This window comes from Gymnodraco acuticeps, unplaced genomic scaffold (assembly GCF_902827175.1).
Source record: "Gymnodraco acuticeps unplaced genomic scaffold, fGymAcu1.1, whole genome shotgun sequence".
Classification (NCBI taxonomy): Eukaryota; Metazoa; Chordata; class Actinopteri; order Perciformes; family Bathydraconidae; genus Gymnodraco; species Gymnodraco acuticeps.
In genome coordinates this window covers 1945386-1969259 of record NW_022991064.1, presented here as the reverse complement: position 1 = coordinate 1969259, position 23874 = coordinate 1945386, and the positions used below count along the sequence as shown (strand labels likewise).

General features: G+C 41.1%; 1 protein-coding gene across 4 annotated transcripts; it reads left to right on the top strand.

Moving 5' to 3' along the window:
* Positions 1-18: 18 nt before the first annotated feature.
* smap2 (small ArfGAP2) lies at positions 19-23794 on the top strand. Of its 4 annotated transcripts, XM_034236668.1 has the most exons (10): positions 19-471; positions 15473-15606; positions 16725-16889; positions 17066-17125; positions 17720-17777; positions 17891-18048; positions 19779-19956; positions 20093-20475; positions 20527-20607; positions 20716-23794. In XM_034236668.1, exons 1-10 carry the CDS (start codon positions 366-368, stop codon positions 20839-20841), a joined length of 1449 nt encoding a protein of 482 aa, XP_034092559.1. In that variant the 5' UTR covers positions 19-365; the 3' UTR covers positions 20842-23794. The 4 variants fall into 4 exon arrangements, with proteins under 4 accessions (XP_034092559.1, XP_034092558.1, XP_034092557.1 ...); XM_034236667.1 differs by having other exon boundaries at positions 20096-20607; XM_034236666.1 differs by having other exon boundaries at positions 20093-20607.
* Positions 23795-23874: the final 80 nt, after the last annotated feature.

Sequence of the window (23874 nt, the reverse complement as noted above, 5' to 3'; positions counted from 1 at the left end):
AGAGAGAGAGAGGACGGTCTGAGAGCTGGAAGAGAGTCAGTGTCAGTGTTGGGTTACAGATGCGGTTTAAAGTCGACCTTGCATTACATTTTACAGCTTGGCAATCAGAAGTTGTTTTCTCCAGGTTACGTATTGATCGGTATTAGTAGACAATTTGCATAACCCGCATGCCGGTTGGCTGAGAGACAATCATCCAATCTTGTGAAACAAACTCGCCCTGCTTTCCGGGGAAGAGGAGGAGGAGTAGGAGGAAGGGAGTGCATCGGCTCTTACACACACTGCTGTGTTGCAATTTATCAAATAAGAAGCTATTTGACAAAAGCCGGCTCGGACCGCAGGGGCTGTGGAGGAGGAGGACCAGTGCAATGATGACGGGCAGATCTGTGAAAGACGTTGACAGATACCAGGCTGTCCTCAACTCTTTGCTGGCGTTGGAAGATAATAAATTCTGCGCTGACTGCGAATCAAAAGGTAAGTGATTGCCGATGTTTCCCAGTCCAGTCCATGCCGGTAAATAGCCAGGGCATAGATCGACCCTCTTGCTCCTTTACTACGCTAGAAAATGCGGCGGTGCATTCATCCTTCCTCGACCAATTACCTTGCACTATGCTGCAAGACACGGCAGCACATCCTCACAAGGCTGGAGCTCAAAGTGTATCTATCACCAAGTCGTTATTATATATGCATATTTAATGTGGAATACCTTTCATATAATAAGGTTTTTGTTAATGATGAGAATTAAGGAACTTTAATACAGGAAGGAACGAGTAAATGAGATCATGTGTAAAAATCAGTCTAACTAATGGGACCTCTGCAAGACACCTGAGGCTCCCTGAACTCCAGTTTGGAAACCACGGGGGTAGAAGGGATGGAAACACAGATAGATACAACATCAGTACTGACTTTGAGTCACCCTGAACAGCATGTTCCTGCCATCTGAGGGCAGACAGGTTACAGGGACAATATTAATGTGGATGGATTATAAGCGTGTCATCCTCACTTATTATTATAATGTTATTGTAAAGTAATTTGAGTAATTGGTGTGTTAGTGCTTCATATTGTCTTTCATTTTTTACTTTTTGAGAGATTGTTGGTATAGTATCCTTGAATCATTCTAACCTGTATTATAGGATTAGTATATAGTTGTTTAACTCGATCACAACCAGTGTTTGTGCAACTTTCAGTCTATGTAGCTGCCTCATGCTGTTTAATGAACCTGTTTGGCCATGCTGGTCAATAAACACTGATGTTTTGGTCACAAATACACTGAGTTTGAGACGGAGTCCCACACTACTTGCCTTAATTTTGTTTTAGGATAAACTGTCAATAAGTTGTTATGAATTGATGATATCTGTGAATGCAAAATGCCACTAGATGTCCATACATTGGCAGATAAATGCACACAAAACCACACGCAGGTGTACGTAAACAACTTATGTCAAAACTTTTAAAGAAAACCTTTAGATGTACCATGCAGTATTCCAAACTGGTTTTGATGCAACTCAGTTAAACTGCTGCTGTTTAGATTGATAAGACTGACCTGTCCACACCATGTCAGAGAGAGGATTGAACAGGGAAGCTACATGTCACGTTTCCACTTCCACACGACTGAAACTGCTCCCGCCTCAGTCATAAATTCTCGAGTGAAGGCTTAATGTACGTAAATCCCTGCAGGCGGTCACACCGGAGACACCCTTGGGATTCCTCATGAAAATGTTATGAATTATATGAGTAAACTGCTTTCCGTATTCTACAAGGATTATGTTGTATTCTGTAGGGCCGCATTCAGGTTTGGATCTGAGCTTGTTTGCTTCACAGACAGAGGTAGACAAACAGACAAATGGACAGGCAAACAACCGCAGAGAAATCTGATGTGTACAAAATCAATAAGTTACTGTATAGTAGCTGTTTTGTGTGCCATGGTTGCTCCTAGGGGGAAACATTTCTTATGTTTGGTGCACATAAGGACAGACGGACAGACCTTTTGACATCCAGTAACTTAGCTGACCTTAGCCTTGGTGCTAACTCAGATTGTGATTGTTATTGGGCCATGACTACCTGTGTGTTTGTTCTGCATCTTTGATTACATCTCTTTGTCTTCGTCTGCCTCCCCAATACTAAGTCTGTTTGTCTTTTAGGAAATTATCCAGGGTGATGATGCTCGCAGCACAAATGTTTTATTAAAAAATCACATCAGGTGGTTTTCTCTCTGGACTTGCTTTCTTACGTAAACTAGAACAACATAATTTCACTGGCACAATTGACTGCCTTAGCCTACAAACAGCCTCAATTAAAAAAGTATTTTGTAAGTCAATAACTTAATTCATCTGTGACAATTGTAAAAGCAATACCTTCTTACATATACCCTTTTTAAAGATTGATTCTCCATGTTTTATCGAAACCTTGCTTCCACACACTTGCACATATCTAGTGGCTATTTTTACAGTTATCTTTTGAGTTGACTTGTGATTTCAAGGTCTTGGTTGGGTTTAAACTGCTTTCGTCAGCAGGACACAGTGCTTGTTTTTTTTAGTATATGGCCTGTGGATGGTATTTTTAATTTGATATAAATAGGATTTCAGGAGCTGTAAGACTTCAGGCAAGAGACTTGTGACTGTTCAGAAGTCAATTTTAAAAAAGCACGCTGTGATCAGACTCTTGCAGCTTATGTAAAAATGTGACTGCTCGTCTAAAACATCGACAAAAGCAGAGGAACACAGATGATGAGGCATTATTTCTGATTGTGTGCAGTGGTGGACCTTTCTGGACCAAATCAGAGACATGTAAAAAAACAGACATTTAAAATCTTTAGGTTTGATTGTTGCCATTGATGTATTCAAATAATCAAATGGTGTTTATCAGGCATGCCTGCATCGCTTCTTTGATTGGCTTGACCTTAAAGTGCAGCAGACTGGTCCAAATGCAGATGAGATTAGGAGTTAGTGGAGAAAATAGCCACACACGGACACACACGGACACACACAGCTTTATTTGTAGCTTTATCTTGAAGAAAAAATATCTTTTGAACATTCAGGGACCTTTCACTATCTGAAGCGAATTTGCTGGCGGGTATAGCAGAAGCCTGTTCTGCATTTATTATTTAACCATTTCATAACATGTGGCTCCATACTACAATTGATAAGGTCACACATCACTCTCACTTCCCACCTTTTTTTCACGTAACTCTGCTAATGAGCTGGCACTGTAATGTAGGTTAATGCTTGAAGAGATGTGTTTCATCTCATACCTGATTAGCACACACTCTCACTAAACTACACACGTGTGCACACATAGTGCACACCCTTAAATCGGTTGTCCCCTCCCTTCCTTCTCCAAAGGCTTTGACCATATGGCCTGTGATGAGGTTCGGTCTAATCTTGTTTGCTTTGACATAGATCTCCGTGGGTTTATCACCCTCCTCCCTCGCTGTGATTCAAGAGGAAGTGGTGAGATGTGTGGAGCCAAGTGTGTGCTTACACCAGTGCATGAAAACACACACAAACACATTAGCAATGCTATTAGATCCTCACTGTCTATGCTTACTATACAGACTGCAGCAATTAAACCATATCTCTGCCTTTTGACTGCAGCTTACTGCCAGGTCTGCACAACTTCCCATCTCTAATTTCTCCTATATCGCATGACGTACTGTATTATTTGTTTTTTGTATTACTTCCTCAGAATGTGACACTTCATTGTACATAATCAAAACTGCCAGGAAATAATGCAAAGAAGGGAGAGAGAGGGTGAGGCAGGTGCATAATGTAGTCAACACTTCAACCTCTGGCTTCCATCTCAAGAGGCTGCTGTGTGTGTGTGTGTGTGTGTGTGTGTGTGTGTGTGTGTGTGTGTGTGTGTGTGTGTGTGTGTGTGTGTGTGTGTGTGTGTGTGTGTGTGTGTGTGTGTGTGTGTGTGTGTGTGTGTGTGTGTGTGTGTGTGTGTGTGTGTGTGTGTGGTGTGTGTGTGTGTGTGTGTGTGTGTGTGTGTGTGTTGTATAAAGCCTCCCTCCATTGATGTCCCCATTGTACTTGTGTTTACGTACATACCGGGCCCTGGTTGCCGTGGAGATATCACCTGGTGATATCAAGCTTTATCCCTCCACGAACACTTAGCCCCCGCCCCCCTTTCACCCTTTAATCTCATCCAATCAGACGCCAGCAGGGATTTACCTTGTAACAATCAGGTGATTGGTTGTTTGTGTGCCCTGGCTGTCATCGAGTTCAGACTCAGAGTACCAAGGACAGCGTGTACTGTACAATATATTACTGTGTGCACTGTATACTGTATGCACTGTATACTGTATATTACTATATTTCCCTCAATCCTCAACTCTGTGTGCAGTTTGGACATTATTTCTGAATTATAACATGGTCCTAACTTTAGGATATATTGATTTAATCATAGTTTAAACCTAAAGTCGTTCAATTACATTTTGAAACAGAGCCCTAAAACTGCGACTGAACACATTGTAATATAGTAGGAACCCTTTAAAAGAATAGTTTGGATTGATTGAAATGGGGTTGTACCCTAATCTATGTATACCGTATAGTGGGCAGAGTGAAGAAGATACGTTTGTGAATCCAAACCAAGTCCAACAATAACAGCCACAAACTTACCGGTCAGGCGTTAGTAAACCAGCAACTATCGTGTTCAGAGAGGTTACATGACTGTTTTTGTCAATGGTGTCTGGTGGGTTTGATAAGAGCGTGGCTAACAGCTTCATTCCCCTGTCAGAAAATCATGTCTGAGAGCTGAGTAAAGCGGTGAAAATGTTCTAATTATGGTAATTATACCGTACACTAAAAGTTGTATTCTTTTTTCTTGTTGGTGGGCCTTTTCAAAACACAATTGGCTGCTTCCACCGTCGACATCACTACATTGTTTTAATGGCACAATGTCGAATGCAATTGAATATATTGCAAATGATAAGTACCTCGTTCAATCTCACATTAAGGGTTGTCTTACAGTGAAATGTAAACAACAACAATACACCTATTATTATATTGTTCCCTTTTGGTGTCAGTGGCAGTAAAGCGAAAAACAGAGTTTTAAAAAGTATATAGAGTACTGTGGGTAGTGTTTTAGTTGAAGTTGGGCATTGAATTATTTAATCTTTAATGTTTATAGATCAAGGTAAAGGATAGTTATAATAAAACATTTTTATTACAAAGTTCTCTGAGAGTTGTTCAAAATGTATATTCAATACAAGAATGCTCTGTCTTTAACCAAGCAATAAAATAACTACAGAGATTAAAATAACAATAATGTCAGTAAACTGATTAAATGAAGCATAAAATCATGTCTAAAAATGTGATTTAAAGCTTACAGTGACGGCGTGTTTTACTCATCTTTTCATGTATGAGCAATTCAAACCTCAGTGACTCACCTGCAGGATCACAGTCATGACACTGCCATTGTAACACAGATGGTGGGTGTGTATTAGTAAATTATCAATAGGGTCCATCTGCGTAGCTCTGACTGGTTCTGGGTCACTGTTTGGCCTCAGGGTTTCTGGATTGTTTTAGATGCTGAGGGGCTTGAGCATGGGACAAGTGTGTGTTAAGATGAGTGTGTGTTTGTGTGCTGGTGTAGGAGGGCGTAGGATTCGCCGATGACTGAGGCTCTGTGGGATTTAACTAGATGCAGCAGAGAGGCTGTTATCCATGTGGGATATAGGCTAATGAGCCATATGCACCTGCTTGTGTGTGTGTGGATGTCAATGGCTGTGTGCATGAATACGTATGTTACTGTGTGACATTTGCAGTCCTATGTGTCATCATAATTGTCAGAGTCGGAGTCAGAGAGCTCATGCTAATTATATGTGTGCAATATTGTAGGATTCTCTTATTTACATCCAACAACAACAATCTCACTTAATGCACAATAATGACAGGCAAGTTATTTCCATGTGGTCCTGGGTTGGGATGATAGGCAGATTACCAAATTGGTGTTTGACAAATTTTGCAGCTTCTCTCCAATAATAGTATGTACAACTCTGAATTGAACTGTTGGAACTTTTGGCATTTGTTGTTTTTCCAGACATTTAAAGGCATGTGCAGATTGAGTCACAGGGAAGAGGATTACAATGAGAAACGTGATGGGGATGGAAAGAATGAATAGCTTCAGTGGAGAGAATTAAAAGCATGAGTGGGAATAAAGAAAGGTGGGATTACTGAAAACGCCAACAATGCCGAAAAGAGCCACACACTGACACTGCATGCACACGATATATTGTGTGTGTGTGTGTGTGTGTGTGTGTGTGTGTTAATGCACATTTGTGTAATTAGATAAATGCTTCCCGGTTTAGGTAATTTATTTCCGTGTATAATCAAAAATGGTAAAAATCTATTATCAGGCTGTTGCAATTTGCTTTAGTTGTATAATTTACCAGTGTGAACAGTTAGTCTGTTTTATTTTTTGGACAAGGTGACATTGTCATTATGAAGTATTTAAGTTCACTGTTCCTATTTCCAGTTTTACATCGACCAAAAAGTATGCAGATTTAACATTTACCATGGTGGATTACACAAGTTATAGTTATATATATTCAAGAGTTAATGGTGATTAACTAAATGGAAAAAATGATGGGAATTAATCGAAACCATGAAGGTGGATAACATGCAATCAAAATGCAATATCAATAAAAATGTAAATCAATCAATCAATGTTTATTTATATAGCCCAATATCACAAATGTTACATTTGTCTCAGTGGACTTCACAGTTTGTACAGAATATCAGTATGACAATACGACACCCTCTGTCCTCAGACCCTCACATCGTACAAGGAAAAACTTCCGGAGAAAACCCACAGTTTAAAGGGGAAAATGGGAGAAACCTCAGGGAGAGCAACAGAGGAGGGATCCCTCTCCCAGGACGGACAGACGTGCAATAGATGCCGTGTGTAATTGAAAAGATAATACATTTGCAACATAGGTAGTCCAAATGTTTGGAAATGCATGTGTGTATAATAGGAAGATGAATCCACGAGGATATCCATCCAGGACCTATGATCCAGGACCACAGCCACGACTCAAGATCCAGGGCTCGCGATCCAGGACACAGGACCGCAGGATCATCCATGACTCCGGATCCCGGCGTATATAGACACCAAAAAGAAAGAAATTTGGGGAAGCTGGGTTAATCGGAACATGAGGGTACACAGGTATAGACAGAGAGAAGGAAGAAGTAAGATGTCCCCCGACAAACTAAGCCTATATCAGCAAAACTAGGGGCTGAATCTAATCAGCCCTAACTATAAGCTTTATCAAAAAGGAAGGTCTTAAGCGCACTCTTAAAAACGGATAGGGTGTCTGCCGTCTGCAGCCAGAACAGGAGTAATGTGGTCCCTTTTCCTAACTCTGGTTAGTACACAAGCTGCAGCATTTTGAATCAGCTGAAGCGACTTGACTGACTTCTTGGTACACCCTGATAATAAGGAGTTACAATAATCCAGCCTTGAAGTAACAAATGCATGGACTAGTTTCTCTGCATCGTTTTGAGGCAAGATATGCCTGATTTTTGCAATGTTTCGTAGATGGAAGTAGGCGGTCCTTGAAATTGATTTTATGTGGGCGTTAAAGGATAAATCCTGATCAAATATAACACCAAGATTCCTTACAGTCTCACTGGAGGCCAAATTAATGCCATCCATAGTTAGTATATCTTTAGATAATTTGTTTCGTAGATTCTTCGGGCCAAGTACAATAACTTCAGTTTTGGTCGTGTTTAACATCAAAAAATGTAAGGTCATCCACGTTTTTATGTCCTTAAGGCAGTCTTGAATTTTATTTAGATGATTAATTTCATCAGGCTTGATTGATAAATATAGTTGAGTATCATCCGCATAACAATGAAAGTTTACAGAATGATTCCTTATAATATTGCCTAACGGAAGCATATATAATGTGAACAAAATAGGTCCGAGCACTGAGCCCTGTGGCACTCCATGGCTAACTTAGGTTTGCGTGGAAGATTCATCGTTGACACGTACAAACTGAGAGCGTTCAGATAGATAGGACCTAAACCAGCCTAAAGCAGTTCCCTTTATGCCAACTAAGTGCTCTAATCTTTGCAATAGGATATCATGGTCGATAGTATCAAATGCAGCACTGAGATCGAGCAAAACAAGAATAGAGACAAGTCCCTTGTCTGAGGCTATTAGAATGTCATTTGTGACTTTAACCAGAGCTGTCTCTGTGCTATGATGTGTTCTAAAGCCAGACTGAAAATCTTCAAATAAACCATTGTTTTTTAAGTAATCACACAGCTGTTTTGCGACCGCTTTCTCAAGAATTTTTTAGAAGAACGGAAGATTAGAAATAGGTCTATAGTTGGCTAAAACCTCTGGATCGAGGTTGTGATTTTTAAAAAGCGGTTTTATCACTGCTACTTTGAATGATTGTGGAACATAGCCTGATAATAAAGACATATTCATAATATTTAATAAAGAAGTGCTAATTAATGGAAAAACTTCCTTCAACAGCTTAGTTGGAATTGGGTCTAACATACACGTTGATGGTTTAGAAGAGAGAATCATTGAATTTAATTGTTCAAGGTTAATGGCTGAAAAGCATTCTAGTTTACTATCTAGTGTAATATTAGAACTTACGTTTCCGGGAGCTGTTGATAACACTATACTGGTCAAAGGCAAGAGGTCATTAATTTTGTTTCTAAGAGTAACAATTGTATCGTTAAAAAAGCACATAAAATCATTACTACTGAGTGCTATGGGAATAGAAGGCTCAATCGAGCTGTGGCTCTCTGTCAGCCTGGCTAGAGTGCTGAAAAAAAATCTTGCATTATTCTTATTCTCATCTATTAATGAAGAGTAGTAAGCTGCTCTCGCTTTACGCAGTGCTTTCTTATATTCATTGAGAGTAATATGCCAAATTAAACAAGATTCTTCAAGTTTAGTGGAACGCCATATCCTTTCAAGTTGTCTCGACTTTTGCTTTATTTTGCGGGTTTCGGCATTATGCCATGGAGCTAATCTATGTTGTTTCATTTTCTTCTTTTTCAAAGGAGCAACAGAGTCTAATTTTATTCGCAGCGCATCTGTAGCACTATCAACAACATGATCAATTTGGGGTGGTGTACATTTTGTATAAGTTTCCTCCCCTACATGCAGACATGCTATCGAGTTAAGTATTGGTGGAATCTCTTCCTTAAATTTGGCTATAGCACTAACAGATAGGTTTCTGCTGCTGGAGCTTTTGACTAATGCTTTGTAGTCTAGTAACAGTACTTCAAAAGTTACTAAGAAATGGTCGGATAAAGCAGGATTGTGCGGTTCGACTAATAGTTGCTCAATTTCAATACCATAAGTCAGAACAAGGTCGAGAGTGATTATAGCAGTGGGTTGGTTTATTTACACTCTGACAAAAACCAACAGAATCTAATATAGAGTTAAATGCAACAGTAAGGCTATTTTTATCATCGTCAACATGAATATTAAAGTCACCTACGATAATTACTTTATCTGTTTTAAGAACCAAAGTTGATAAAAACTCAGAGAATTCTGATAAGAATTCTGAATAAGGACCTGGTGCACGGTACACTGTAACAAATAAGATTGGCTGCAAAGTTTTCCAGGTCGGATGCGTAAGACTAAAAACGAGGCTTTCAAAGGAGGTATAATTAAATGTTGGTGTAGTATTGATAAGTAAACTTGAGTCAAAGATTGCTGCAACTCCACCTCCTCGGCCCGTGCCTCGGGCAATATGAGTGTTGATATGGCTGGGTGGAGTGGCCTCATTTATGCTGACATATTCTTCATGTCTCAACCAAGTTTCAGTGAGACAGCAGATATCAATATTATAATCTGATATTAAATCATTTACCAATATTGCTTTAGATGCTAGAGATCTTATGTTTAAAGGCCCTGACACACCAAGCAGTCACCAGAGGACTCGCCGACGCCGACGTCGGCTGTTGCGTTGCGGTGTTCTCCTGCGTCTTGGCCATGTGTCGCACGGGAACACACCGCAAAGACTTCAGTGCGTGAGTGGCAATAACTCTCCTTACCAGCAGGCGGCGGTAGTGTGTATTCGTCATTAAAAATAGGCAACAACCGGAAGACAGAGAAGAAGAACAGACTGCGTGATATAAACAACAACAAATAGCGTGTGCAAACTGCAGCCTGGTTATGATCCACTGCTGTCTGCCCGTCTTTGGTGCTCCACAACTACCCGAAGGGGCAAGTCTCCTGTACCTTCTAGCAACAAGATAACAACAAAACACAAGGTTGAAATAACAAATTACATTTCACATTAACGCCACTGTACGCTGGCAAACAATAAAAAGCCAACAATATCTGCTAAAGAGCTCAATTGATGAAAAAGATAATCTTACCCGAGAAACCAAGTTGCGTTTCAATCTCTCGCCAGAGTCCGGTTTTCACTACTCGGTTCGAGTACCTTTTCTCTGTGATGTCGTACAGAGCTGGCCTCTCCTGGATCAAGGTGATGAGCAGGTCTTCGTTTGCGTCATTCCAGATCGCCATGATGAGATGAAAATGAATATCAGTCTGTGTGTGCCTTCTTAAATCGTTTGTTTACGTCCCTCACTTCCGTTTCGCTTCTCATGCACTGATTCGCTAGCTGAACAGCCAATCAGAGTGATTGTTTGGTCTGGCAGTCCAAATAAGGCGTGTTGATTGATTGATTGATTGAAAAGTGTATTAACAGCTTGTATATTGGGTACAGTACAGTACAGCTCAAAACATACAATTGTTAAGGGGATGCAGACCAGAGAAAGACTTTCGTCTTGTTTACATCAGGGTCCCCCATTTCCAATTCATCATGTCATTTAAGACATATAAGACATATTTGACATACAGATGGCTTATTTACAATTTACATACAGGTGGTTTTTTACATACAGATTCCTTATTTACAATTTTCATTTTAGATTTCGTTCTAATACATCCTAACCGGACATTTAAGACATACCAAGTCTACAGATATACAGTTAGTAACAGAACGGTCACGGTCGACGGTGCGGGACACACCAAATTGAGTTTGGGCGACAGGACACGCTTCGTCTTCCGACTTACGAAAACAGCCGAAATCGGCCTGGTGTGTCAGGGCCTTAAGAGACCACATTTAATCTTCCTGTTTTGTTGCACTGTAGTAGTTGTTACATTTACTTTTATTAGGTTATTATGTATGACACCTCTATTAGGTTTTACCTTAAATTGTCCTTGGGCAGACACACACACCGTTAATATTGGGTATTTTATTGGGTTCGAGATTCCTATGGATGACTGCCTAGGAGAGAGCGCAGAGAAGCGTGTAAGACTGCGACTCCGCCTCCTGGTCTCAACTCCAGTTTGTCATGGATAACGTCCACAAAGCCCTGAAATGTTTGCCGAAATGAGATCTGCACCTTCCAAAGTAGAATGAATGCCGTCTCTCTTAATCAGACCAGGTTTTCCCCAGAAGGCTGTCCAATTATTTACGAAGCCCACATTGTTTGCTGGGCACCACCAAGACAACCAGCGCTGAAATAATGACATGCGGCTATACATGTCATCATTGATCAGATTGGGGAGGGGACCAGAGAAGATTACGGTGTCCGACATTGTTTTAGCATAACTACACACCGACTCCACATTAAGTTTGGTGCATTCTGATTGGCGTAAACGAACATCATTACCACCGACGTGAATAACAATCCTACTGTATTTACGTTTATTTTTAGCCAGCAGTTTAAGATGCGCCTCAATGTCGCCCGCTCTGGCCCCCGGAATGCATGTGACTGTGGAGGCTTCGGTCTCTAAATTCACGTGTCTCATAATAGAGCTACCAATAACCAGAGTTGGCTTCTCAGCGGGTGTCTCGCTGAGTGGGGAATATCTGTTAGATACGTGAACGGGTTGGTGGGGACCTGCGGGTTTTCGCGTTATGCCCCTTCTGAACAGTCACCCAGTCTCCCTGCTGCTCGGGAGTTGCCGGGGGACGGTTAAGAGGAGCTACCTTTTGCCGGTCCGCACCGGCTAACATGGGCTTTACTGTAGCTGAGTTACTTTCTAAGATGCGGAGCCGGGCTTCTAAATTACACTGGCCATACAAATGTTACATCATGGATTAAAGTGTAATGGAGGGTTATATACAAAATGGATGTAGTGAGTAAAGGTCCTCACAAGTGTTACAAATACAGATAAATGTGTGTGGGTGAGTGACAGAGAGGTTCATTATAGATCTCAGTTTGCTCTCACTCGCTGCTCGTCCCAGCAGGCCATCAAACAGCTAACGTCCACCATTTGATGACTATAAAAATCCCCTCTTGTTTGTCTCTTTTTGGCTCCTCTGCCTTCTCCTCCCCTGATGTGCTTCAAGCTGCATGTTTGACAACCACACTCGCCAGGATGATTCATCAATGTGCTATTCAAACCCTCTACTTTTGGAGTTTGCCCTATAACAACCGTGGAAAGATGTATAAGTCAAACCTGAAGTGTTTAATTATACCTCAAAAGAAGGTGTTTGTTGGCATGTGTTCTTTTGATTACAAAAGAAGAGAGGACGTTTACTCACAGCTCTTACTCAACTGTGGAGGAATGTGCATTGCAACATGGTAGAGAATCTGATTTGTACATCCAATCTGTCCTTCCTTTTTTTAGAAGTCTATTCCTCCTACTCTCTGTGTCTGTTCAAAGTACCTGTAGGTGTGCATTGATGCTGGACATATGCTGTATATGGGTTCTTCTTACTCAGGCACTGCATTGATTAGAACTAAAGAGGGAACTATGGTGCAGTGTGCAGGTGTGTTTCCCTTTAAAAGAAACTAGCCTTCAACTCTCTCCTGCTCGCTGTTCCTTGTCGCCACCCTCCTGAGCACCAGGACTCCAAACATCCATAATACCCTGTTAGGAGATTACATTGATGCTTACACCACTGGACACATGGACACACAAGGTTTCGGAAAGTAAAATATATGACCATATGTAATTTCATGTCACATTAGCATTTGTTTATGGGACTTGACAGCCAATCTCATGGTGGCACTAGAGAAACAAAAAGTTCCCTTGGATACATCGTCTACAAACTATGAACAGATTCGCCAAGATTTAAGGGCAGTTCATCAAATAGTTGTCAAGTTATTTCACTATTAGCCCAAAATGTCAACTCATGGTGCTAGAGGATAAGGAAGGGGGTGATCCAAGTCAATAGCATTCATCCTCTGGGCACCATGGATATTTGAACCAAATCCAATAGCTGTTGAGATACTTCAGTCTGGACAAAAGCACTAGACCAACTTTGCCAGCACTAGAGCCATGCCACTTGCCTGGCTCAAAAGAGATTTAAAAAAAAGCTACCACAAAATGCAACAAAAAACATTGGCAGCAATCAGTCAAAACCCCAGAAAGTGAGGGTGGGGAAAGTCTGAGAAAGTGAGAATTTGGACTGTGAGCGAGAGATATGGACAGGCAGGGGAGAGGAGGAGGGAGGCAGCGTTTGTGAATGAGACAGATAAGAAATGGTGGCCAGGACACAGCGGAGCATTAGAATAAAGACAAACTCATTCCAGCACAACAGGGAGTTTAACACAATTGCAAATCTCACTCTTTCTCTCTGTCGGTGCCAATGTTGACAGCGACTGAGCAGAGTAATGCTACTGTGATTAGCCGCCGTCAGAGCTAATGCTGCAGCCAGACGCTCAGGCTGATGGACATCCTCTGTCTGTCTGCTGACCCTCTGTTATTGCTTGCTTTCTGTACTTTTGTTTGCATTATTGTCCCTTGATGTCTTCCCTTTAACTCATTTTAAAAAAAATGTAGCCTGCAAGCTCTGCAAACCAGAAACACTTAAACATGCAGAACACGGCCTATGATAGCCTTCTAATGCTTCAAACAGAATAACCCTTTTAGCCTTTAAAGTGCAGGATGCAGCCAAGACAAGGAGCTATGATTTGACTCACTTGCACCCAGATACAGTGTTTCTGCAGCTGTCTTTAAGAGGAAGGTTTTGCATGTTTTCTCTTCTGAAGCTTCCTCTTTCATTTGCATATAATGGCCTTTCCGTAACACTGCACGGTGACTTTGGCGGACAGGAGAGGCCAATGAGTGATCCAACTTGCAAGCTGCTCTTCCATCTAGTGGTGTAAAGGCCACAGTGCACCAACTTGTAGCAAGGTTGCAAGCAAGGACTCATAACAGAGATGAGGCAGAGGGTGGCTGGGTTCATCCAGGGAGGGGGAGCAGGAAGAGATGGAGGAAAGAGAAGAGGAGGGGGGGCAAGAGGAGAGTGAGATGTAAGGAGAGACGGGGAGAGAAGCAGCAGTATTCTCTTTGAAGCTGACTGTATTCTCAGAAGAGGACGGTTGCATAATTTCAGCAGGAAAATAGCCTGACGGTGTTGTTTGTATTCCCCCCCTCTCGGAGTGGTCTGGAAAGCAAAGCACAGACAACATAAGATATATTTGAAACCTATAAAAACCTAGGGGCACTAAAATGTAACCGTTAAGACAGAAATGGCAGCAATATAGACAAAATGGCCCACTTATATGACACACACCCACATACACAGACTCATGACCATATGAGTAATCATCCCTGCAGGTATCTAGTGTGTGTGTGTGTATGTGTATGTGTATGTGTATGTGTATGTGTATGTGTGTGTGTGTGTGTGTGTGTGTGTGTGTGTGTGTGTGTGTGTGTGTGTGTGTGTGTGTGTGTGTGTGTGTGTGTGTGTGTGTGTGTGTGTGGCCTAGCATTACTATACTTGTGGGGACCTAAATCTGTTTACACAGTCACGTGTGGGGACTCGTCTCCCTTATGGGGACAAATTGGAGGTCCCCATGAGGGGAATCATTAATTTTAGGGTGAAGACTTGGTTAGGTTTAGGATTAGGGTTGGGGTAAGGGTTAGGGTTAGGGTTAGGCATGTGTTGGTTATGGTTAAGGTTAGGATAAGTCTCCAGGGAATGCATGTAAGTCAATTTAATGTCCCCTGAAGTGATGTATACATGTATTTGTGTGGTGTGTGGTGGTGTGTGTGTGTGTGTGTGTGTGTGTGTGTGTGTGTGTGTGTGTGTGTGTGTGTGTGTGTGTGTGTGTGTGTGTGTGTGTGTGTGTGTGTGTGTGTGTGTGTGTGTGTGTGTGTGTGTGTGTGTGTGTGCGCGCCGTTCTATTCCCTCTCAGTCTCAGTTATGTAGGCTAACTCTCCTATTGGATCGCATTATGTGTCACTGCATGACTTACACTGGATTAGCCGATTCCCAGCTGAATTCAAACTAATTATTGAATTTCAGGCTTGTCTCTCTATAATTGGACTTAAATTAATCAGAGTGTTTCTCATCATCCTGCATCCAATCCTCTCGCCTGCTTACTCTAGCTGTCTGTTGTACTTCTAGACTGATTCTACATCTTCATCTCTCTTGTTAGTTCTTGTTCTGCCGCCCAATTACTTTTTTTAGCCTCCTCTAAAGACTGTTTTCTCTAAATATTAAACATTACCTCACTCTCTCTGCCAGGTCCAAGATGGTCATCCTGGAATTTGGGCATCTTCATCTGTATCCGCTGTGCTGGTATCCATCGAAACCTGGGGGTCCACATCTCCAAGGTCAAGTCGGTCAATCTGGACCAATGGACACAGGAGCAGGTCCAGGTCAGAGGTCACACTACAGATACGAATAAATAGAGAAGATATGTTAATGTCTGACAAACATGACTTTTTTCAGCTGCTTACCCAGAAGCCTTTTAACTTGTTTTAGCACCTACCGTATTTACAATGTTGTTTTTAAACTATTCTGTATCTCTTTTATGCATGGTTTTTATGAATCTGTTATTCCATTATATTTATGTATTGTATTCCTTTCTGTTGTCTTCTTATTAAGTGTTAATGATGAAGCACTTTGAATTGCCTCTGTGTCTGAAAATGTGCTATATGAATAAACGTACCTTACTTTACCTGTAATGTAAGCCTTTACGTTACAATTATAGATGCTTCAAGTAAATAGGATACAATGTGTTAATTGGTTAGCTTTAGAGGCGCCGATAAGCAGAACTTTAAAGTCAAATATAAGCTTATTTCACATGTATTGATTACATCCCTCAATGATAGCGTACTCACCGATACGTGGGTAGATTCATGTAGTTTGAAAGTAGTGTGCTCTTGTAGAAAAGGTGGAAAAATCTTGGATAAATCAGGGATGTGTCAATCATTAATGGATCGATACATGTACATATTTATTTAGTAAGGGACATTACAGGTTAAACATAAGACCACAGCATATACCAGCTTTGGATAGACATTGTACGTGCTTTTACTTATGGATGAGGTACAATACAAACTAATGCTTTAGACTATGCTTGGGACAGTGCTTTTCGTAAAATGCCCAAACAGGAAAGCTGCTATAGTTGTATAGTTGTTGTGTACGGAAAGCCTGGTCAGTGGATCTGGTTATTTTATCCATATTGAGATTCATATATTCCTCTTTTCGACAGAGTAAACAAACATTTCTGGTGGCTTTAGCTGTGTCTGTCGGGGCTTTTTAAATGTTGCATGCTCACATACAGGAGAGGAAGTACTTTCTCATCAGTATGCAGCTCATCTTGTCTGGGTCTGATGGGCCAGACAGTCAGCATTAATCTCCCTTTTGTGGACGTTTTTCTATAGTCTCATGATCCACAATATGAACTCCCTTTGTTTTATACACTGGACTCTGCCTATATCAGAGAGAGATTAACAATGTTAACATGTTTTCTGTGATTTGGTGTCATCAGTGTGTTCAGGAGATGGGAAATGCCAAAGCCAGACGTCTCTACGAAGCTTTCTTACCTGAGTGCTTCCAGCGCCCCGAGACAGACCATTTAGCAGAGATGTTTATTAGAGACAAGTATGAAAAGAAGAAGTACATCGATAAAGTCATTGACATCCAGATGCTTAGGGTGAGTCCTAACACACACACACAAACAAGGCTCTGTGCCTTCGACAGGATCATTACAAAAGGCCTGAATTACATTCCTTCTTTTGTCTCTTCCCTCATCATCTACCCCCTCTTGAGCAAGGCCATTTCACCTTTAGTGTCTGTTTGCTAAACAAAACCATTTGTTTCTGTGTACAGAAAGAAAAGAGCTGCGACAATATACCCAAGGAACCAGTTGTGTTTGAGAAGATGAAATTGGTGAGTGCAGCATTGATAGAGAACTGATGTTGTCCCTATGTTGTTAGATTTGTAACATTAAAGGTAGGGTAGGTCATTCACTTCAGAAACACTTTTTGTTATATTCCCGATAGCAATGAATAAATTAAATGCTTTGACAATAAATATATACAAATATTTCATCTGTGGAAGCCGTGGCGCTGTAAAAATCAAGTCCAATTATTATACCTGCCTGTCAGCCTTCCATCTCGTGCCCTCATTGGTCATGTGCGCGTTCGTGTGTGTTGGAGGAGGGGCTCTGTGAGGAAGTCTGAAGGAAGGGTTGTGTACTTTCAAATTCGAGCTTACTCGAGCTGGTTTCTCCATTCTTACCTAGAGGAAGATTAGGTGCTAAAGAAAAAGTAAAGAGCATGTTAGTGTGTTAGGAGAAGGTGCCACGACAGGAAGCACATCATGAGGATAACAATCTTCAGCCAGTAGAGGGAGATTGGGAGTAACTTTGCTGGTCAGACGATAGCAGGAAGGTCATTTCACCACCAAGGACTCTTGATTCAAGCTCATTTTTTCCATGCAGACATATTGCATTACTTGCATCGGCTTTCTCTGTTGTGACAGAAAAAAGACGTCAGCCCCAAGACAAATACCCAGGCTGTCACAGACCTGCTTGGATTAGGTAATGCAGCTCAAACATATGCACACACTAACACCCATTTACAGCAAGAGAAAGAGATAGACATAGATAATAATCTCTTATAATCAGACTATCTACCATCTATCCTTTCTTAGATGCCCCTGCTCCAAGTCCTGCAGTGTCTAACGGAGGAGGATGTGTTTCAGACAGTAATGGGAGGCCAGCGGTGTCCAATCCGGCTCTGGCACACTCTGCTCTGGATCTCTTCAGCTCTCTGTCAGCACCGGCCACTGCTTCCTCTAAAAGAAACACGGTAACACACTGCAAATACATCACAGGGGGCTATTCACAGAATCCCTAATGTTTCTGCTATCAGCGGGCCTCTAGGGACGGCAATTGGTCCACACTGAAAAATGTCCATTACTCTTGGATGGATGCCATAACATTTTGTACAGATATTCATGGTCCCAAAAGCATGCTGAACTAAGTGAACATAGCTGCTAAACATTGATGTTAGCATTTTCGTTGTGAGCCCTTGGCCTTATAGAGCCGATAGCGTGAATATGGACTTTTAGGCCTAAATATAATCTTGCCAATGCACCCTCCCACTCCATGACAGAGAGAAATGACACTTCTTTAACATGTATGGTATAAATATACACAGGGTTGGGTTGTAACGGAATACATGTAACGGCGTTACGTAAACAGAATACAAAAATCAAGTAACTGTATTCAGCTCGCGTTACATTTGAAAAACGAGTAATCTGATTACAGTTACTTTCGTAAACCTGAAGTGAATACATTTTGGATTACTTATTGGAATTATTGGTGGAAAGATTTCCTCACAACATGTAATATTCATTACTAAAGGTACAGCCGAATCATCACAGCCCACAAAACCTTTTACCGCCGCAGATGGACCAAAAAAGCGTTTGAAAAAAAATCGCGGGTCCGCTCAGTGAAACAATAACAGCGAAACATGGAGGAACACAAGTCTGCGTTTAAATCGGGTGTGTGTGTGGTTAAAACACATCAGCCTGCGGTCGCTCTTTCTTTAGCCTTACTAATGATTATTTCTGAAGGTAAACACAGTGAAGGCGGTGCGTGAAAGGCACTGCGTGCTCGTCTTCTCAGAGGCTGAGTTAACCCTCCCGCTGCCTCCTGGTGCTGCAGAGATTTCATGAAGTGAAGAAGGTGTTCCTTCTATAAAACAGCTGCGGGCAGCAGATACTGTGAGAGTCACGGACATGAATTCATAGATCAAGGCAGACTGGTGCACACACTCTCCTGTTTTGCCAATCTGGTGGTTAAACAAATATAGCTCGACTACACCCCTGGCCGTAATGTCCTTAAAATGAAGTCCGAGTTTGACATTTTAATTCATGTCCTGCCAACACTGGCAGGACAGAAGGCGACACGCTCGTTATAAGCCGTGTCCCTCACTCCTCACATCCCAAACTGCATCCCCAAAAAGTTAATTATGTTGTTACATCGTTTCAGATGTTGTGTTTCAGTTGTGCTCTTGATAAGCCATTAAAACAGTAAAAACACATTCCTTTTGCTTTTTGTGTCTCCTGTACACCAAAACATACCCATCTGTGATGGAAAAAGAAAGTAATCCAAAAGTAATCTAAAAGTAATCTGATTACGTTACTTTTTTAAGACACGTAACTGTAACTGTATTCGGATTACTTTCAGAGCCATGTAATCAGTAATCAGTAACTGATTACATTTACAAAGTAACCCTCCCAACCCTGAATATACATACATATATAGATGTACCTATAGCTTTGAGGTGGACTTGCTTCTTTTTGGAGGAAACCGTCTTAACCCTTTTCTAATTCCTACGCTTCTTTGGTGGCATTTCTTTTTTGTAAAAGGCTACAATAGAAAGGCACACTTTCTAGACTAGACATGTTCTCAGTTTGAGTGGTTTGCGAGATAATATTTGCACAGAAACACCGTGGTTATTGCACCCTTGTACTGTTGATGATACATGTATCCTCTCTGTCTCTCTATTCCCGCCACCCCTGTCCTCTCCAGCCTGTTTCCAGCTCTATGCCCCAGAGTAGAGTGACTGCCTCTGTGCCTGAAAACCTCAGTCTGTTCCTGGATCGGACACAAAAAGCAGAGGGGGGCGCTGTCAAGAAACTGTCCAAGGACTCGATTCTCTCCCTGTACGCCTCCGCCCCATCAGTACACGCCAGTATGTCTGCTCATGGTAAGAACTGGAAAACTTTCTCTTAGTTGTTGTTGTCTCCTTAGTGTTCATTTGATATCAAAGGGATTAGAGAATTCCGATTATAGAGTGCTTACCAATGCTAAAATGGCCGCTTTCTCTCTGTGATAACTGTCAGCAGGCTTGTACATGAACCAAATAGGATACCCGACACATCCATATGGATCGTACCACTCTTTAGCCCAGGCAGGTGGAATGGGAGGCCCCATGATGACATCACAGATGGCCATGATGGGACAGCCGAATGGCCCAATGGGTGCTCAGGGTGTCATGGCACAGCCTAGTGGCACACCTTATATGACAGGGATGACCCAGGGTATGATGGGACAGCAAAGCGCAATGGTGATACATCAACAAAATGGGATGATGGGACAGCAGCCGCAGAATGGGATGATGGGACATCAACAGAATGGGCTGATGGGACAGCAGCCGCAGAATAGGATGATGGGACAGCAGCCGCAGAATGGGATGATGGGACATCAACAGAATGGGATGATGGGACAGCAGCAGCAGAATGGGATGATGGGACATCAACAGAATGGGCTGATGGGACAGCAGCAGGTTGGAGGTTTACCTCAACAGCAGGTGTACGGAGGGCAACAAACTCAGCAGCTACAGTGGAACATTACCCAGGTGTGTGTGTGTGTGTGTGTGTGTGTGTGTGTGTATTTGCTTTGTACTAAATTAATTTCAAGGTAGCAAATGTTCTGTTAATAACAACATGTGTTTTGTGGTTTATAGATGACTCAGCATATGGCCGGTGTGAATGTCAGCAACACCAGTGGCAAGATAGGATACAGCAGTCAACAAATGCGGGGCTCGACAACTCAAAGCTCAGCGCACATGACGGCGCATGTTTGGAAATGATCTCATCTATCAAATATGTGATGTCATGCCAATAACCCTGGGAAAAGAGGGGGACTGAGTTGTACGAACCTTTCAATCACTCTCCAGGAGACATTTTCGAATGAAAGGGGGAAGAAGAAGAAGATGAAGTAGGAGGAGAAGGAGAAAGGTGTGAAATAGCTGAAGGTTTCGAAAACCACAACTACCTCTTTCTCTCTCCTCTCTGCCCAGGCTTCCTATTCTCTCTTCCATCCATGGCCATGTTTTGCATATTCCCATTCTTGCCTTCAGAACACTTTGGCATGATGTCCAAGACAACAGGGTTCAAGGTTAACTGGTTAGGACTACACATCGTTGTTTGTAGCCTGTAGGCTATGTGCCAGCGTTGTACACATCAGCTATGTGTGGGTGTTAACCAACTGCACGACTTAAAAGAACAGATTTGATTTATTTTACAATTGATCATAATCAGAAGAAAATGCAAAACGTACCTAGCTTAAATCCATTGGTTGATGTGCTTGAATATTGAGGTTATTTTGTAAGAAGACACATTTCCCTTAAAGGATGGAGACATACATTATTTCAAGACTAAAAGTGAAGGCTAATATTTTGTTTCATTTGGTAAATAGTTTGCTTTCATGGGAATGAGCCTAATTGCCTCTTTTTGCTGTGAGTGAGACGAATATGAAGCTACCCCCAGCAGCTGGTTAGCTTGTTTTAGCTTAGCCTAAAGACTAGAGACAGGGGAAACAACAAGCATGGCTTTATCTAAAGACTTTAACTTTGTAAGCATTAATTAAATGAGATATAATATGTTTAACAGTGAGCTTTATATGTACTGTTAGGCAGATTGTTCTACCTTTTAATAGACAGAGAATAGACACATTTCCAGTCTTGGTGTTAAGCTAATTGACTGCTGTGGTTAGCTTCATAAATACCATGGTATTGATTTTCTAAGCTACATTTTGGCAAGGATAAGCATTCAGGTAATGTCAAACCAAAATGTCGAACTATTGTTTTAACGTTGTATTAACAAATAATTCACATCAGAATCCAACAATTAGCTTAACTTTAGCCGCAACCATTTCCAAGCGCACAGGGGTAAAGATTTTCAAAGTAAGGTAACAAAGGGATTAAAAGTAGATTCTTACTAGAACATAATCAAGCTAGGTTAGGCTATGCTAATCTATTATTTTATCACCCCTCAAGCTGCACGTGGAGGGGTAAATAAACATTAATGAATTAGCTTGGCTTTGCGAAGGAAGAAATACATTTTTCAAATCTTTCAAAAAACATTGTATCCCCTTCCTAAACAATCAAGTCGTCCTACAATAATCAAATTTAGGAAAATCGTTTAGGTTTTTAGATCCTTTGTCTCACAAGTTATAGCAGCTACAAAACCTAACGCCATTATTATGATCTCTTCTACTCTATTTACAGAGGGCTTCTTTGAGAACACATACTGAAACTCGACTTCATTGTCTAAAGTCCTAAACTGGATTTTGGGAGACCAAAGATCAACGCTAGCTTTATTATGGTTGTACAGTATTGCAATGCTTTGTTACATCTGTAGCCACATAACTAATGATAAGTAGAACATTTAAGTCAGCAATCCTTTAACAGTCTGGTCAAACCTGCTCTTAATCAATGAATATCTGGGCATATCAATTCACTGTGCTATTTCCTCAGACAGGGTGGGACACTTAAAAAGTCACTTGCATGCATGTACATGTTGAAATAACACTCACACACCTCAAGTTAATCTACCTTGTACAATAGAGGCCTCAAAAGTTGTTGTTATATAAGAGAGAAGGAGGTGAAGGACAGAGACAAAAGACGACCAAGGTACAGATCATGTTTCAGATTCTTCCACTGAATTGCATGAGGACAATGTTTATCTAACTCTGATTGTATGTTTTTCAAAATATCTGAATGTGTCTCTCTGAATGTTTCTCTCTACATGTTGATCCGCTTCGACCAAGACCAACAAAATGATTAAACGACTGCGCGTCTTGAATGTGTCACAATGTACTTGACTAATTTTGAATACACACCTCAGTAATACTGGCGTGTGTTTGTTTTTGATATTCTACTGTCAACCAATGTACACTTGTGTCTTCTGAATGTCCTGTGGTCAACAGCGTCCTGTCTGTTTTTGGTGAATTGTTGAATTCCAACCAAGGTTTAATGTCCTGCCGTCCAATTAGGATCCAACTGTGACCAGGCTGACACATTATCAGGTCACTCGAGGGAGTGTGAAGCGAAAAGTGATAGTACGACCACTCACTTCTAAGCCATCTCTATGTCCTTGCTGTTTTGTTCATTCTTATAATAACCCTTGCATGAAGCCATTAGTGTAAATAATGTCTTTCTGTTTTGTCATGTAGAAGCACAGAAATGCTTCTAATGTGAGAGCTTAAAGAGAATTAAATGAATATACTCTTGTGTAACAAGATTACAATTAAGTGCTGCCACTAAAAAAAGCAGTACAGCCTTTAAAAAAACTCAGAATTTTGTCTATTCCCTCGAGCATTTCTTTCAATTGTATCTCATTTGGTGGCAGTCGAGGCAACAGTGTGAGAGCAGCAGTCACTTTCTCTGCTCAGAGCAATATCTGCCATGTTACAGCATATCTGTCAGAGAAGCTTCTTAAAAAGCAGTAAAAATACATTCCTGTGGGCTACCGGCTTAGTATGCTTCAGTTCCTTCTTTTGTCTGGTATATTTTCTGTGAAATAAAAGCAAATAAAAGGAATGTATCTTTTGATGTACTTGTTAATCAAGATATTGTGTAGTTTATTCTTTATCAGAATGTCTCTGTATAATAAGTAACACGATTGATAAACGTGATGTATATTAGTTCTGCATTTGTTCCACATGCTTTGCCCCTTTTTGATTTGATAGTCACTTTCATTTGAGAATATGTGATACTTGTCTCTGTGAAAATATTAAAAATAAATATTGTTTTGATTCAATTGTATATATTGTTGAGATTTCAAAGATGTTCAGTTTGACCCAATTGTTTTAAGGTTAATGTATGAAATGAGGCAGATTA